Genomic DNA, 12,838 nt, shown 5'->3' with positions numbered 1-12,838 from the left:
CGGTTTGGACCACCTGTGGTAATTGAGAGTGACCGAGGCACTCATTGTACGGCACTGATCATTTGCGATGCGTGCAAAGCTTTAAGTACTGAACAGCAATTGCACTGTGTGCATTATCTGCAGGAGAAAGTGCTGGGGATGGCAGCAGGGTGGCAAACGGGCAGCAGGAAGGGTTTTAGGGGGGGCCAGCCCTTCGAAGGGGTTTTCCCTGGCTCAGGGGGTCAGTTTGGGTTGTCCATCGGGGCTCGTTGTGTATCACACACAGCCTGTGGTAGCCCCCATCCCCCTGCCCGGGTGCTGAGCACCCCGCGGCATGGCGGTCCCAGCACCCTGAGAGTGATGCCCACCTCCCCAGGGCGGCCCAAGAGCTTTGCCCCGGCCCAACAGCCGCTCTTCTCTGGGAATCGGGGTCTAAGACTTTAAGCAAGCACCACTTTGGTCCGTAGTGGAGCCACCGTGAGCCACACAGCAGAGCGAGAGCCTGCACGCTGCCAGCGGTATGCCCTGCTCCCGGGGGGCCGGGCTGGCCCCCGCCCCGGGGGCACACGAGCAAGGAGCAGCTGGCTCCATACAAGCTGCTGGAAACATCTGCATGCAATCGCCCTGTCATATCGTTAAGAACCACAACTTTGGATACACCCAGGTTATACAATGCCTGCGCAGAGCTGGCACCGGGAGCCCCGGCAGCAATAAAAAGGAGGGGGAGCCGGCACCTGGACAGAGACCTGCGAGGAGCACATCCCGGGCATCAGCGAGCACCTCCCAGCCGCAGAGACCATGCAGGTGGCTGCCGTCCTCCTGCTGCTCGCCCTGGCGCTGGCGACTCCCAGCTCCTCTGCTGAGCAGACGGTAAGGCGGCTGCAGGCCAGGCTGGACCCAGGCACTGCTGGCTGTCCCCTAGGGCTGGGTGCCAGGCACCCCATGCTGATTCCTTCTTTGCAGTGTGTCCTGACAGGACTTTGGTTCAATGACCTGGGCTCCAATATGACCATCAAGCCTGTGAACGAAGCAGGCGAGTTCTCCGGCACGTACCACATGGCAGTGACAGCCACCAGCAACGAAATCAAGATTTCTCCACTACGGGGATCCCAGCACCGTGAGAACAACAGCAACCAGCCCACCTTCGGATTCACCGTCAACTGGAGTTTCTCAGGTGCTTCACCCTTCCCCAGCCTCCCCGCGGTGTCCCCAACAGCCCCTTGACCTTGCCTGCAATGTCCCTGATATCCTCTGCCCTCCCCGGAGATGCAACTGATGGTCCCCTGCCACCCCTGCGATGTCCCCATTGGTGCCCTCTCCTCCTCCAGGATGTCCTTGACCATCCCTTGCCCTCCCCTGCAATGTCCTGGATGGCGTCCTGCCCTCCCCTGTGGTTTCATGTCTCCTCAGTACAAGAGAGACACGGAGCTATTGGAGTGAGTCCAGCGTAGGGCTATGAAGAGGATGAGGGAACTGCAGCATCTGCCCTAAGCGGAAAGGCTGAGAGAGTTGGGTGTGTTCAGCCTGGAGAAGACAAGAGTGAGGGGGCATCTTATCAATGTGCTTAAGTATCTGAAGGGAGGGTGTCGAGAGGATGGGGCCAGAGTCTTTTCAGTGGTGCCCAGCGACAGCACAAGAGGCAACAGCCACAAACTGAAGCACAGGCAGTTTTGTCTGAACACGAGGAAAGACTTCTTTACTGTGAGGGAGACCAAGCACTGGTACAGGGTGCCCAGAGAGGTTGTGGAGTCTCCTTCTCTGGAGATATTCCAAGCCCGCCTGGACGCAACCCTGTGCAATGTGCTCTAGGTGACTCTGCTTGGGCGGGGGGGTTGGACTAGATGATCTCCAGAGGTCCCTTCCAACCTCAACCACTCTTTGACCCTGTGATCCTGCGATGGTCCCCTGTGATGTCTGTGACAGTGCTGCAACCTGCCCTGCAATGTCCCGGGCGGTGCCCTGCCCTCCCCCGTGCTGCCCCTGACGCTCCCCCAGCCCCAGCCCTGCAGCTGTTTGGGTAGCGGCACCTCCCAGGCCCCGTGTCCCGCTCACGTCTGGGGCAAGTCCCGTCCGGGGGGCGGAGGGGGCAGAGCCGGACCGCCGCCTTCCCCGTCCCGCGGGGCGGCTCACGCCTCCGCCCCGCGCTCTCCCCCCGCCTCTGCAGACGCCACCAGCGTCTTCGTGGGCCAGTGCTTCGTGGACAAGCACGGGGAGGAAATTTTGAAGACCGTGTGGCTCCTGCGAGAGCAGGTCGGCAGCCTCGGCGACGACTGGGAAGCCACCAGGTGAGCCCCGGGCGGAGCGGGCGGCGCGGCTGGGAGCCGGCGCAGGGCCCTCGGCGGCGGCCGCGTCTGCGGGCCCGTTGCCGCCGGGCGCCTCTGCCCTGACCGCGCTCCGCCCGCTCCGTCCCGCAGAGTCGGCGTCAACGTCTTCACCCGCCAACCGGTGCGCAGGGAGTGAGGAGCCGCGGGCGGCGCTGCCCCCCCGCCGCCGCCGAAGCCCCCCTACGCCGCCGGAGCCCCCCCCCGCCCCCCCCCGCCCCCAATAAAGCTTTTCTGCAAACGGCCGCCTGCTCTCGTCGCTCCGCGCCGTCCCGCGGGCCCACGGCCGGGGGGAGCGGGGGGGGAGAGACGCCGTCTGGCAGCCGAGCCCCCGCCACAAAGGGCGCCGGAGCCGGAGCCCGGGCGAGGCGCGGCGAGCAGGGACTGCCCCGGCGCCCGGCGCCCCTTGCCGGGGGCTCCGGGGCCGCGCGGGGGCGGCAGGACGGCCCGCGCCCGGGGAAGCGCCGGGGGCTCCGTGTTGCCGAAGCCGAAACGCCTCCCTCTGCGGGGCTCCCTGAGGGCAGCGGGAGCCCGAGTGACAGCACGGGAAATGGCTGAAGAACAGCTGAGAAAAGCCGGTGGAAGACTGCGTCGCTTCAGACTCTCTGGCTAGCAACAAACACGGCATAAGGAGAATTTTAGAACTACAGAATTAAAGCCATTTTTAAAAGCCCTGCGTTACCATGATTAGTTGTCAGCATTAAAATACAAAATTCCAAAACACCGGGGATATTTCTTTGTAAACCAAACAGCTTTCCTCCACCGAAAGCCAGCTTGGCAAGAGCGTAGCACCATCCTAGGTGTGCCTAGGCAGAGCTCAGGTAGCTTGTGAAGCCTACCAAAAGTATCCCCCCACTTCATGGCTGACTAAGGGAGCTGCTGCGGCAGCAAGCCTGCTCTTGGTGGTCCCGTCTCCTTAGCCTGCAATAATGCCAAAGCAAAGGATTTCCAGGCCTTACCTTGCTCTTTGCAAAACCAGGAATTCCTTGGCTCCCCTTTCTTACAGCGAGCTTACTTTACCTCCCTCACGCTCACTCCTCCAGACTCTCGTTAAAAAAAAGGAAGCCTCGCTTGTCTGGCGATCATCCAGGAGCTTACAGGCAGTCCTCACTCCGATTCCCGATGGAAAGTTTAAAAGGTCTCCTACCTTTGAGGTGGTCCCTGGCCTTTGAGGGCAGCAGCCTGTGGTCCTGCCACATGATGCCAGCTCCTGGAGGAGCCGTCAGGGCACCAGAGCTGTCCTAGAAAACTCTACTCGCAGCAATTTCCTTTCGGCTTCTAGACATCCTTTCGGGAGGTATAGCCGCTGTCCGTCATCGTCTCATTGGCTATACGTACAGGGAGGAGCTGAGAGAGTGGGGTTTTTTTCCACTAGTAATCGCTTCAACTACCACCCGGCTCCATCCAGTCTGGCCTCGCTGCTCCACGGGGTTCAAGGGTGCACACAAGGCTCACGAGTTCGCCCCTGCTCGCTCCCAAGATGGCAGCGACCAGCAAAACGGAGTCAGTCGCACTACTGTTGATGCTCTTCTGCTTCCACGTTGCCCCCTGGGAGGCTTCTCCAGCCTCGCTCTCCTCCATACTGCATGCTCGTGAGCTCATGGATGTCTCCTTGCTCCTTCTGCAGTGTCTGCAGCACTCGTCTGCGGATTCCCTTCATTTCGTGTTGGGATTGACCAGTGGGGAGCGTGGTATTTTTGCGTCACTTGATACATCCTAATGCACAGCCGTGACTAAGCCTTCCAAGAACACGCCGAATTATAATGATCAGAGCTCCTCTAATCACTAATCTTAGAGACCTCTTCACCATTCACCAACCCATCCTCCTCGGTTAGACACCCGTCGCCTCCAGTCAAGTGGCTGCTCCGCTGTCAGCGTGCCTCGTCCTTGTAGGCCTGCATGGATCTTGGCAAAGTCAGGCTCAACTCTCTGATCCCGCTCCACAGAAAAGCAACAGCTTTCATTCACTAAAGCACAAATTCCTCCTTGAGAAGCTAGCAGAAAGTCCAGGGCAATGCCAGGGCTCTGCCCCACCACCCCAATAAAAGATGGCATTTCCTGATGCAGTGCCTGCAAAGCGTCTAAGGTTGAGTTGTCTATTTGTTGTGTTGGGGTCGAAGTATTAATTTGGCCTTCTCAGGTTCTTCCACACCTAAGCAGGGTATGAAGCATTGAACAACTTGATGGAATCGTGTTAGTCTTTGAACCCAAGGGTCATTGACAGTTTGCTTCTGCCGCAGGGGATCATGGTCATCTATTCTGAGGCACTTTAATTGCTAAAGCCCTGAACAGTGGGCACGAGGTAGCCAGTGGATGCTGCTGCATTAGTTGGACAGCCGTTGACGTACACGTGTTTTCCTGCATATGACTGGCCCCACACTGGTTGGGTACTCGGCCCTCTCCCGTCAGCCACCAGGTTCCGTTATCTACTGTGACTCTATACACGGGTTGGGGAGTTTGGCTTTTCGTTAGCAAGTCTTCCTCTGTCCTGGAACCGTTGGGATGTGACAGAGTCGCTGAGCCGTTGTCAAAGGTACGTAACCCAAACTGGCAATGGGATATATTCATCGTCCCCACAGAAAGGCCTAACATTCACAGCCTGACTCCGGGGGGGACACCAGACGGCGTTGTCATAGGGTGTTACTGAATGGCGATAGAACATGTCCTTGGGAACCGTGGCTGTCTGGGAGTTAGAGAAGCTGTGCGTGTCATGAAACTTCTGCCTCCAGCTGTTATTATCGGGGAATGCGAGGGCTGGCATCTCCCCAGGGGTGCCGAGAGGAGCATGAGCGCAGAACCAACCTTGTGACTGGTTTGTGGGCTTGGCCAGCCCTTGCATCCATCAGACCACCATGTTGTCATACCATCCTAGGTGTGCTGAGGTGGAGCTCAGGTAGATTGTGAAGCCTACCAAAAGTCGCCACCTCTTCACAACGGGCACCATTTAGACTTTATGCAGTGCAATAGCAGGGACCGCAGACACCGCCAAGACACACGCTCTTTCAGAGGGCATGCTACTCCGTGACTCGCTCTTGCCTGCAACAATGTGAAGAGGACTCACAGGTTCTTTCAAGACCTGAGGTTATATCATGGGGTTTGAGAGGCTGAGGAACTGGAAGTCATATCTGGATTACAGTGGGGTTCCTGATCTGATTGCTCGTGCTCAGAAGAGAGGTTGGTGGGGCTGGGTTCTGCAGGTGCTGCTACTCTCTTGCAGTGGGATGCAGGTATCCAAGAGGGCAGTCCTTTGTAGCATACAGCAGGCTTGGGGATTAATAAGATCTGGTAAGATCCCTGCCGTCAGGGCTGGAGAGCGTTCTTTCTCTGGTGTCCTTGCACACATACCCAGTCACCGGGTTGTCAGTTGGAGGTGTGAGTGGCAGCAGCGTAGGCCTTCCCGTAAGGATTTGATATGGTGAGAGTCCATGTTTTCAGTGTGCCGTGTTTCAGCTATGCATCAGTGGGATCGGGAGGGCCTCTGGCCACTTGAGGTTAGTTTCTGCACCCATTTTTGCAATGCAGGTCTTCACATCGGCATTCTTTCATTCCACAGGCCCCCTTGATTGCGGGTGATGCACACAGTGCAATTGCTGTTCAGTACTTAAAGCTTTGCACGCATCGCAAATGATCAGTGCCGTACAATGAGTGCCTCGGTCACTCTCAATTACCAAAGGTGGTCCAAACCGGGGAACAAATTCTTTCAGCAGCTTTTTTGCTCTTCTGGTAGCGTCATCGCGTTTAGAAGGGTAAGCTTCCACCCAGCTGGAGAACGTGTCAATTATTAGCAGAACACATTCCGGAGTACAACATTTAGGCATTTGCATAAAATCAACTCGTTAGCTAACAAATGGTCCATGGGGCCTGGGCTGAGCTGAAGGGATGGTCTGTTTCCCACGTTGTGGGCTAAACCAACAGGACAAGTACTACACTATTCTTGTGAACCTGAGGGAAAGAATGGTGCAAGCCAATTTTGGGCCAGGCAAGCAAGGAAAGGCAGGAGAGACTCCGAGGCGCAACCAGGGAGCCGTCCAGGGAGCACCCAAGAGTGTCAGTGAGCAAAGAACAGTGATGTCGCAACCAAATGTCCTTCTTGATTTGAGGGATGTTGTCCTGCAACTGCACAAGGTCTTGCAGGCATGAGAAGGAGGTCTGATCTTTGGACAAGGAATAAATATAGCACTTGCAGACGGCAGACTGTGAAGGGCTGCATTTCTTGCAGACTGAGCTGCAAGAGCATTTCCAATGGCAACATCATTGCGGGAAGAGGCATGAGCTTGGCATTTCACAATAGCGACTGCTAAAGGGAGCTGTAAAGCACCTGAGAGAGTTGCTACGTATTGCTCATTACGAAGAGGAGTTCCTGCTGAGGTCAGAAGTCCCCCTTGTTTCCAAAGCTGCCTGGAGTCATGAGCAACTCCAAAGCCATTCCTAGGCACCAAATACATTGCAGCAGAGAGTCCTTTAGTGAGAATCCAGGCGCGAGTTCAAGCAGCCAGTTCAGCTACTTGTGCTCGTGTCCCACCAGGGAGAGCAAAGGCTTCTAGTACCTGATTTTGAGTACAGGCAGAAAATCCAGCTACTAAGGTACCACGTGAATCTCGCAAGCAGTCCACAAATAGGACAAGGTCAGGATTCGTTAAAGGAACACCTTTAGGATGCAGCCAGGGAGAGGAAAATAAGTCACCTAACAGGTTACAGTCATGAGGTTCGCCATCAGATGCAGTAGGTAAAAGAGAAGCAGGATTAAGAGCTGAGCATCATTTCAGACTGATAGCATCAGGAGATAAAAGTGCGCATTCATACTTTGTCAGTCGTGCGTTGGAAAAATATTGAGTTTTGCTTTGCAACAACAAGGCAGCAACCGAATGCAGGACTGAGACACTAAGGGAGCGGCCAAGAACAACACCGTCAGCCTTGCTGACTGAGAGAGCTGCTGCAGCAGCCGAGAGTGGACAGGGGGCAAACCAGCCGTCACAAAGTCAGGCGTGGTGCAGGATCAAGCGTGGAACTGGAGCAGTTCGACAAGGTTGCGGCTCCATGCAGCTGGCCCAGACATTTCATTTGCTTAAATACTTGCAGGGTTTGAGAGAATAGCACCTATGTAAATATATGTCACATGCTGGAATCTCCTTGGGGGTTTCCTTCAACTCTCTAGTTCCCATTTTCAGTCATGTCGGAGACAAAGGAAAGTCAGAAGGGACCTGTGCCCCTGAATTGACGTCAGCCTGCGGTCTCTGCTGCCGAGCTGAGTATCCAGCCCGACAGTAAAAGCAGGGAATAAAGGGAAAAGAGACCAGACGCACAAGGGGTCCTCCTGGTTGTGATGTCTCGCCCGAGCCCACCATGTTGCCTGAGGTCGGAGTCTTTAACAAACAGACGCCAGGGAGGTTTCTGCTGGAGCCGGAGACAGGGCAGGGGAGGAGGTAACCGGCAGCTAAGGACCAAAGCCCCACCACATGTCCTTGCATTCAACTTATGCCAGTCCTGTTTTGTTTTGTTTTGTTTTGAATAAATATTACCAGGTGTGCACACCAAAGTTACCTGTGAATTTTAAGCCTCTGGGATCCTTTCTCTTGAGTCTGCAATAATGCCAGGGCAAAGGATTTCCGGACGTTGCCCTACTCTTAGCGGTCCCTACTCTTTAGTCTGCAATAATGCTGAGGCAGGAAGAGGAACTGGATGTCACGTCTGGATTACAAGAAGACTCCTAATCTGACGGCTCTTGCTCGGAAGAGCCAGGAGGGAGGCTCTTCTCTGGGGCCAGGCTGATGAAGACACAGGCTTGACCACAGGAGCGGGGGGGCTACACGGGGGTGCTGCTGTCTGACAGAAATCGCCTGGGCCAGGCTGGCATGCACAGCCATGCTGGGCTGGCTGGGGAAACCTTTGCAGGATGCCTGGTCCCAGATGGGGTTGCGGGAGGGTATCCAGCACCGAGGAGCGGGGTCAGGCTGCCTGCGCTGCTCCCATCTCCAGGCTGGGTTGGGGCTAACACTGCCCGGCACCCACACGGGGCGTCTGGGTAACAAGGGGTGCAGGGCCCTGCTGGCAGGTGTGTGGAGAGGACCAGGAGAAGGTGCCAGGGATGGCAGCAGGGTGGAAAACGGGCAGCAGGCAGGGTTTTAGGGGCCCAGCCCTTGGAAGGGGTTTTCCCTGGCTCAGGGGGTCAGTTTGGGGTGTCCATCTGGGCCGGGTGTGTATCGCACACAGGCTGTGATAGCCCCATCCCCCTGCCCGGGCACTCAGCACCCTCCAGCGTGGCAGTCCCAGCACCCCGAGAGCGATGCCCACCTCCCCGGCGCAGCCCAAGAGCTCTGGCCCCGGCCCAACAGCCGCTCTTCTCTGGGAATCGGGGTCTAAGACTTTAAGCAAGCACCACTTTGGTCTGTAGTGGAGCCACCGTGAGCCACACAGCAGAGTGAGAGCCTGCGCACAGCCAGCGGTATGCCCTGCTCCCGGGGGGCCGGGCTGGCCCCCGCCCCGGGGGCACACGAGCAAGGAGCAGCTGGCTCCACACAAGCTGCTGGAAACATCTGCATGCAATCGCCCTGTCGTACCGCTAAGAACCACAACTTTGGAAACACCCAGGTTATGCAATGCCTGGGCAGAGCTGGCACCAGGAGCCCCGGCAGCAATAAAAAGGAGGGGGAGCCGGCACCCGGACAGAGACCTGCGAGGAGCACATCCCGGGCATCAGCCAGCACCTCCCAGCCGCAGAGACCATGCAGGTGGCTGCCATCCTCCTGCTGCTCGCCCTGGCGCTGGTGACTCCCAGCTCCTCTGCTGAGCGGAAGGTAAAGGCGGCCGCGGGCCAGGCTGGCCCCAGGCACTGCTGGCTGTCCCCTAGGGCTGGGTGCCAGGCACCCCATGCTGATTCCTTCTTTGCAGTGTGTCCTGACAGGATTTTGGATCAATGACCTGGGCTCCAATATGACCATCAATTCTGTGAACAAAGCAGGCGAATTCTCCGGCATGTACCACACGGCAGTGACAGCCACCAGCAGAAAGATCAGGATTTCGCCGCTGCAGGGATCCCAGCACCGTGAGAACAACAGCAACCAGCCCACCTTCGGTTTCACTGTCAACTGGAGTTACTCAGGTGCTTCACCCTTCCCCAGCCTCCCCGTGGTGTCGCCAACAGCCCCTTGACCTTGCCTGCAATGTCCCTGATATCCTCTGCCCTCCCCGGAGATGCAACTGATGGTCCCCTGCCACCCCTGCGATGTCCCCATTCCTTGCCCTCCCCTGCAATGTGACCCTGACCAAAAATGATCCTGTGTTGATCCCCTGTGATGTCTGTGACAGTGCTGCAACCTGCCCTGCAATGTCCCGGGCGGTGCCCTGCCCTCCCCCGTGCTGCCCCTGACGCTCCCCCAGCCCCAGCCCTGCAGCTGTTTGGGTAGCGGCACCTCCCAGGCCCCGTGTCCGGCTCATGTCTGGGGCAAGTCCCGTCCGGGGGGCTGAATGGGCAGAGCCGGACCGCTCACGTCTGTTCGTCACGCCTCCGCTCCGCGCTTTCAGGCTCCACCACCGTCTTCGTGGGCCAGTGCTTCGTGGACGAGGACGGGAGGGAAATTTTGAAGACCATGTGGCTCCTGCGAGAGCAGGTCGGCAGCCTCGGCGACGACTGGAAAGCCACCAGGTGAGCCCCGGGCGGAGCGGGCAGCGCGGCCCCCGGCGCCGCCGCCGGGCGCGGAGCCGGGGCGCAGCAGGGCCTGCGCCGCTGGTGCTCGGCGGCGGCCGCGTCTGCGGGCCCGCTGCTGCCGGGCGCCTCTGCCCTGACCGCGCTCCGCCCGCTCCGTCCCGCAGAGTCGGCGTCAACGTCTTCGTCCGCCGGGCACCGCGCAGGGAGTGAGGAGCCGCGGGCGGTGCTGCCCCCCAGCCGCCGAAGCCCCCTCCACCCCCCCCCCCCGCCCCCAATAAAGCTTTGCTGCAAACGGCCGCCCGCTCTCGTCGCTCCGCGCCGTCCCGCGGCACCGCGGCGGGGGGGACCGGGGGGGCGGCGGGGAGGTTAGACGTCCTCTGGCAGCGGCCCCGGCATGCGCAGCACCGCCGCGCCGAGCCCCCGCTATAAAGGGCGCCGGAGCCGGAGCCCGGGCGAGGCGCGGCGAGCAGGGGCTGCTCCGGCTCCCGGCTCCCGGCACCCGCTGCCAGCGGCAATGGGGAGGCAGAGCTGCTCGCTCGTCCTTGCCGTGGCCCTGCTGAGCCTCAGCACCACTTCAGCGAGGAAGGTAAGGGCAGCTTCCACGCAGCGCACGTGGCTGAAGCGCTGCTCGCTCTCACCGTGCCACGCTGTGCCGTCCCCGGGTGCAATGTCCATGCCCGAGGGGGCTGCGTGCTTTCAGTGTGCCGTGCCGTCCCTGGGCGCAGTGTGCGTGGCTGAGGGAGCTGCATGCTCTCGCTGTGCCACGCTGTGCCATACCTGGGTGCAGCATGTGTGGCCGAGGGGGCCGCGCGCCCGTGCTGTGCCGTGCCAGCCGCTGCAGCGTCTGCAGTTTGGGGGCTGCCTCTGGGCTGTCCTGCCAGGGGCAAGGGGAGGTGCTGGCGCAGCCGGTGCCCCGGGCTGCCGGTCCCGGCTGGGTGCTGGGCCGCGGGCAGAGCTGGGCTGCGCAGCGCCCCAGCCCTGTGCGGTGGCACAGCCGGCGCCCATCCCGGCAGCCCTGGCAAGCCGGAGCGGAGGCGTCCCGGGCTGCGGCACGGTGCCGGCGTGACCCCTTGGTCCCCAGTGCGAGCTGCAGGGCCTGTGGAAGAACGAGCTGGGCTCCAACATGACCCTCTCGGCCCTCGATGCGGCCGGGGCCTTCACCGGCTCCTACCACACCGCGGTGGCGGCCACCAACAAGCGGATCGTGGTGTCACCCCTGAAAGGGGCCCAGCAGCACCCCAGCACCAAGGGGAAGGTCACCTTCGGCTTCACTGTGCAGTGGCAGTTTGCAGGTATGGCAGTGCCCCTCGGGGGGATGGGGGGCCCTGGGGTGTCCGTGGGTCTGGGGAGCATGGCGGGCGCCTGTCTGCGCCCGGGTTCCTGTGGGTGGCATGGAGGTGTGGGTGCTGAGCCCCTCCGCATCCCATTTGACCCCGGGCAGACTCCATCACCGTCTTTGTGGGCCAGTGCTTCGTGGACCGGCAGGGGAAGGAGACGCTGGAGACCACGTGGCTCCTGCGGGAGGAGGTGCCATCGCGCAGGGACAGCTGGAAAGCCACCAGGTGAGTGCCCCTCCTGCCTGGCCACCCCGGTGCGGGCCGCCCACCCTCCCGGGGCTGTGACACCATTTCCTGCAGGATCGGCACCAACATCTTCACCCGGATCAAGTGACACAGTGAGGCAACGGAGCCAGCTGCACCCCCTGCTCTCGCCTGCGTCGCTCCTCCTCCTCCACCAGCCCGGCACTGTCCCTGGCAGGGAAGCACCACCGCTTTGCTCTCCACCCTGCCCCAGTGCCCTGTGCCCGCCGGCTCACGGGCCCTGCCAGCACTCAATAAAGCCGTCTCAGCATGGATGCAAGACTGCGTCTCCGTTCCTGGCGCGCTGTCAGCGGTCCCACCACACATGGTGGCCGCACAGGGAGGGGACAGGGCAGGGGACAGCAGGACTGTGGTTGGCGCCTTCTGGTCTTGTGGCTGCCGGCCTGCACGCTGGCAGCCCTTGGTGTCACCGTGACCCTCTGGCCAGCACTGAGCAGCGATGATCACCTTGTGCCTGTCCCGTCGAGAGCAGGCAAGGAGCCCTGCAGCTGTTCCACAGGCCTGCATGTTATTCAGAGGCGAAGGGGTGCGCAGGGCGATGGGCCGTCAAGAGCAGCCCTGCGGACCGCCACGGCGAGGTGGCGGCTGGCGACTGCCCAGGGAGCTCAGGGAAATGTTTCCATGGGGGGGAGCTTGGGGAGCCGGCGGGGCCGGAGAGTCGGGGGGAGGATCGCGGCCTGCCTTTGCAGCCGTTTGGCTGTTGGCCCCCACGGCAGCACTTCCCCTTGAGCTAGGCAGCATTTCACATGGCTCGTTTTGAGCAATGCCCCGCGCAGCCCCAGTGCTCCCAGTAAACCCCAAACATTTTGGTTGCAGAACCGCAAAACCTGCAGCCAGCAGAAACCTAACGGTGGCTCCGAGGCTGCACAGGGCAGGGCCAGGGGCTGCATTTGCCAGCCGGGGCGGCACAAGAGGAAAAGCATCTGCCCGATGCCAAGCCCTGCCCATACGCGCGGTTGAGGGGGATGAAAACACACTGCAGGTAACGTATCCCGAGGCAGGTGCTGAGCAAGTGATGGGAGACTCGCGGCAAGAGCAGCAATGTCACCGCAAGACGAGATTGCAGCAGAGGGTCCCGGGGGCCGGCGTTTTTGGGGTCTGGGCTGCGAGGGCGGGCAGGGGGACCGGGCTGCTCTTTGTTTTCCCTCCCCGGCTGCTCGGAGAGCCGTCGCCGTGCAGGGCCGGGCGGTCTCCGCGCTCCGGGTCCACGGCGCGGGCGGCTGCTGCCCCCTCCTGCACGCAGCAAACAGTGCCGGATCACGCCGCTCGCCGGGCATGTCTGGCCCCACGGC

The 12,838-nt window shown here is 60.4% G+C and overlaps 3 protein-coding genes across 3 annotated transcripts; all 3 read left to right on the top strand.

Moving 5' to 3' along the window:
• Positions 1-777: 777 nt before the first annotated feature.
• LOC135325084 (avidin-like) lies at positions 778-2,972 on the top strand. The gene is made up of 4 exons (XM_064502561.1): positions 778-849; positions 943-1,153; positions 2,144-2,264; positions 2,394-2,972. The coding sequence occupies exons 1-4, from the start codon at positions 778-780 to the stop codon at positions 2,437-2,439; spliced, it is 450 nt and encodes a 149-aa protein (XP_064358631.1). The 3' UTR covers positions 2,440-2,972.
• A 5,813-nt stretch (positions 2,973-8,785) lies between these two features.
• On the top strand, positions 8,786-10,238 carry LOC135324909 (avidin-like). Its single transcript, XM_064501986.1, has 4 exons — positions 8,786-9,094; positions 9,189-9,399; positions 9,822-9,942; positions 10,110-10,238. The coding sequence occupies exons 1-4, from the start codon at positions 9,023-9,025 to the stop codon at positions 10,153-10,155; spliced, it is 450 nt and encodes a 149-aa protein (XP_064358056.1). The 5' UTR covers positions 8,786-9,022; the 3' UTR covers positions 10,156-10,238.
• A 59-nt stretch (positions 10,239-10,297) lies between these two features.
• On the top strand, positions 10,298-11,805 carry LOC135324908 (avidin-like). Its single transcript, XM_064501985.1, has 4 exons — positions 10,298-10,531; positions 11,027-11,237; positions 11,387-11,507; positions 11,583-11,805. The coding sequence occupies exons 1-4, from the start codon at positions 10,340-10,342 to the stop codon at positions 11,614-11,616; spliced, it is 558 nt and encodes a 185-aa protein (XP_064358055.1). The 5' UTR covers positions 10,298-10,339; the 3' UTR covers positions 11,617-11,805.
• The last annotated feature ends 1,033 nt before the right edge of the window (positions 11,806-12,838 follow it).

Source organism: Dromaius novaehollandiae, chromosome Z (genome assembly GCF_036370855.1).
Source record: "Dromaius novaehollandiae isolate bDroNov1 chromosome Z, bDroNov1.hap1, whole genome shotgun sequence".
NCBI lineage: Eukaryota > Metazoa > Chordata > Aves > Casuariiformes > Dromaiidae > Dromaius > Dromaius novaehollandiae.
The sequence above is the reverse complement of the archived record's forward strand: the minus strand, read 5'-3'. Positions and strand labels throughout refer to the sequence as shown.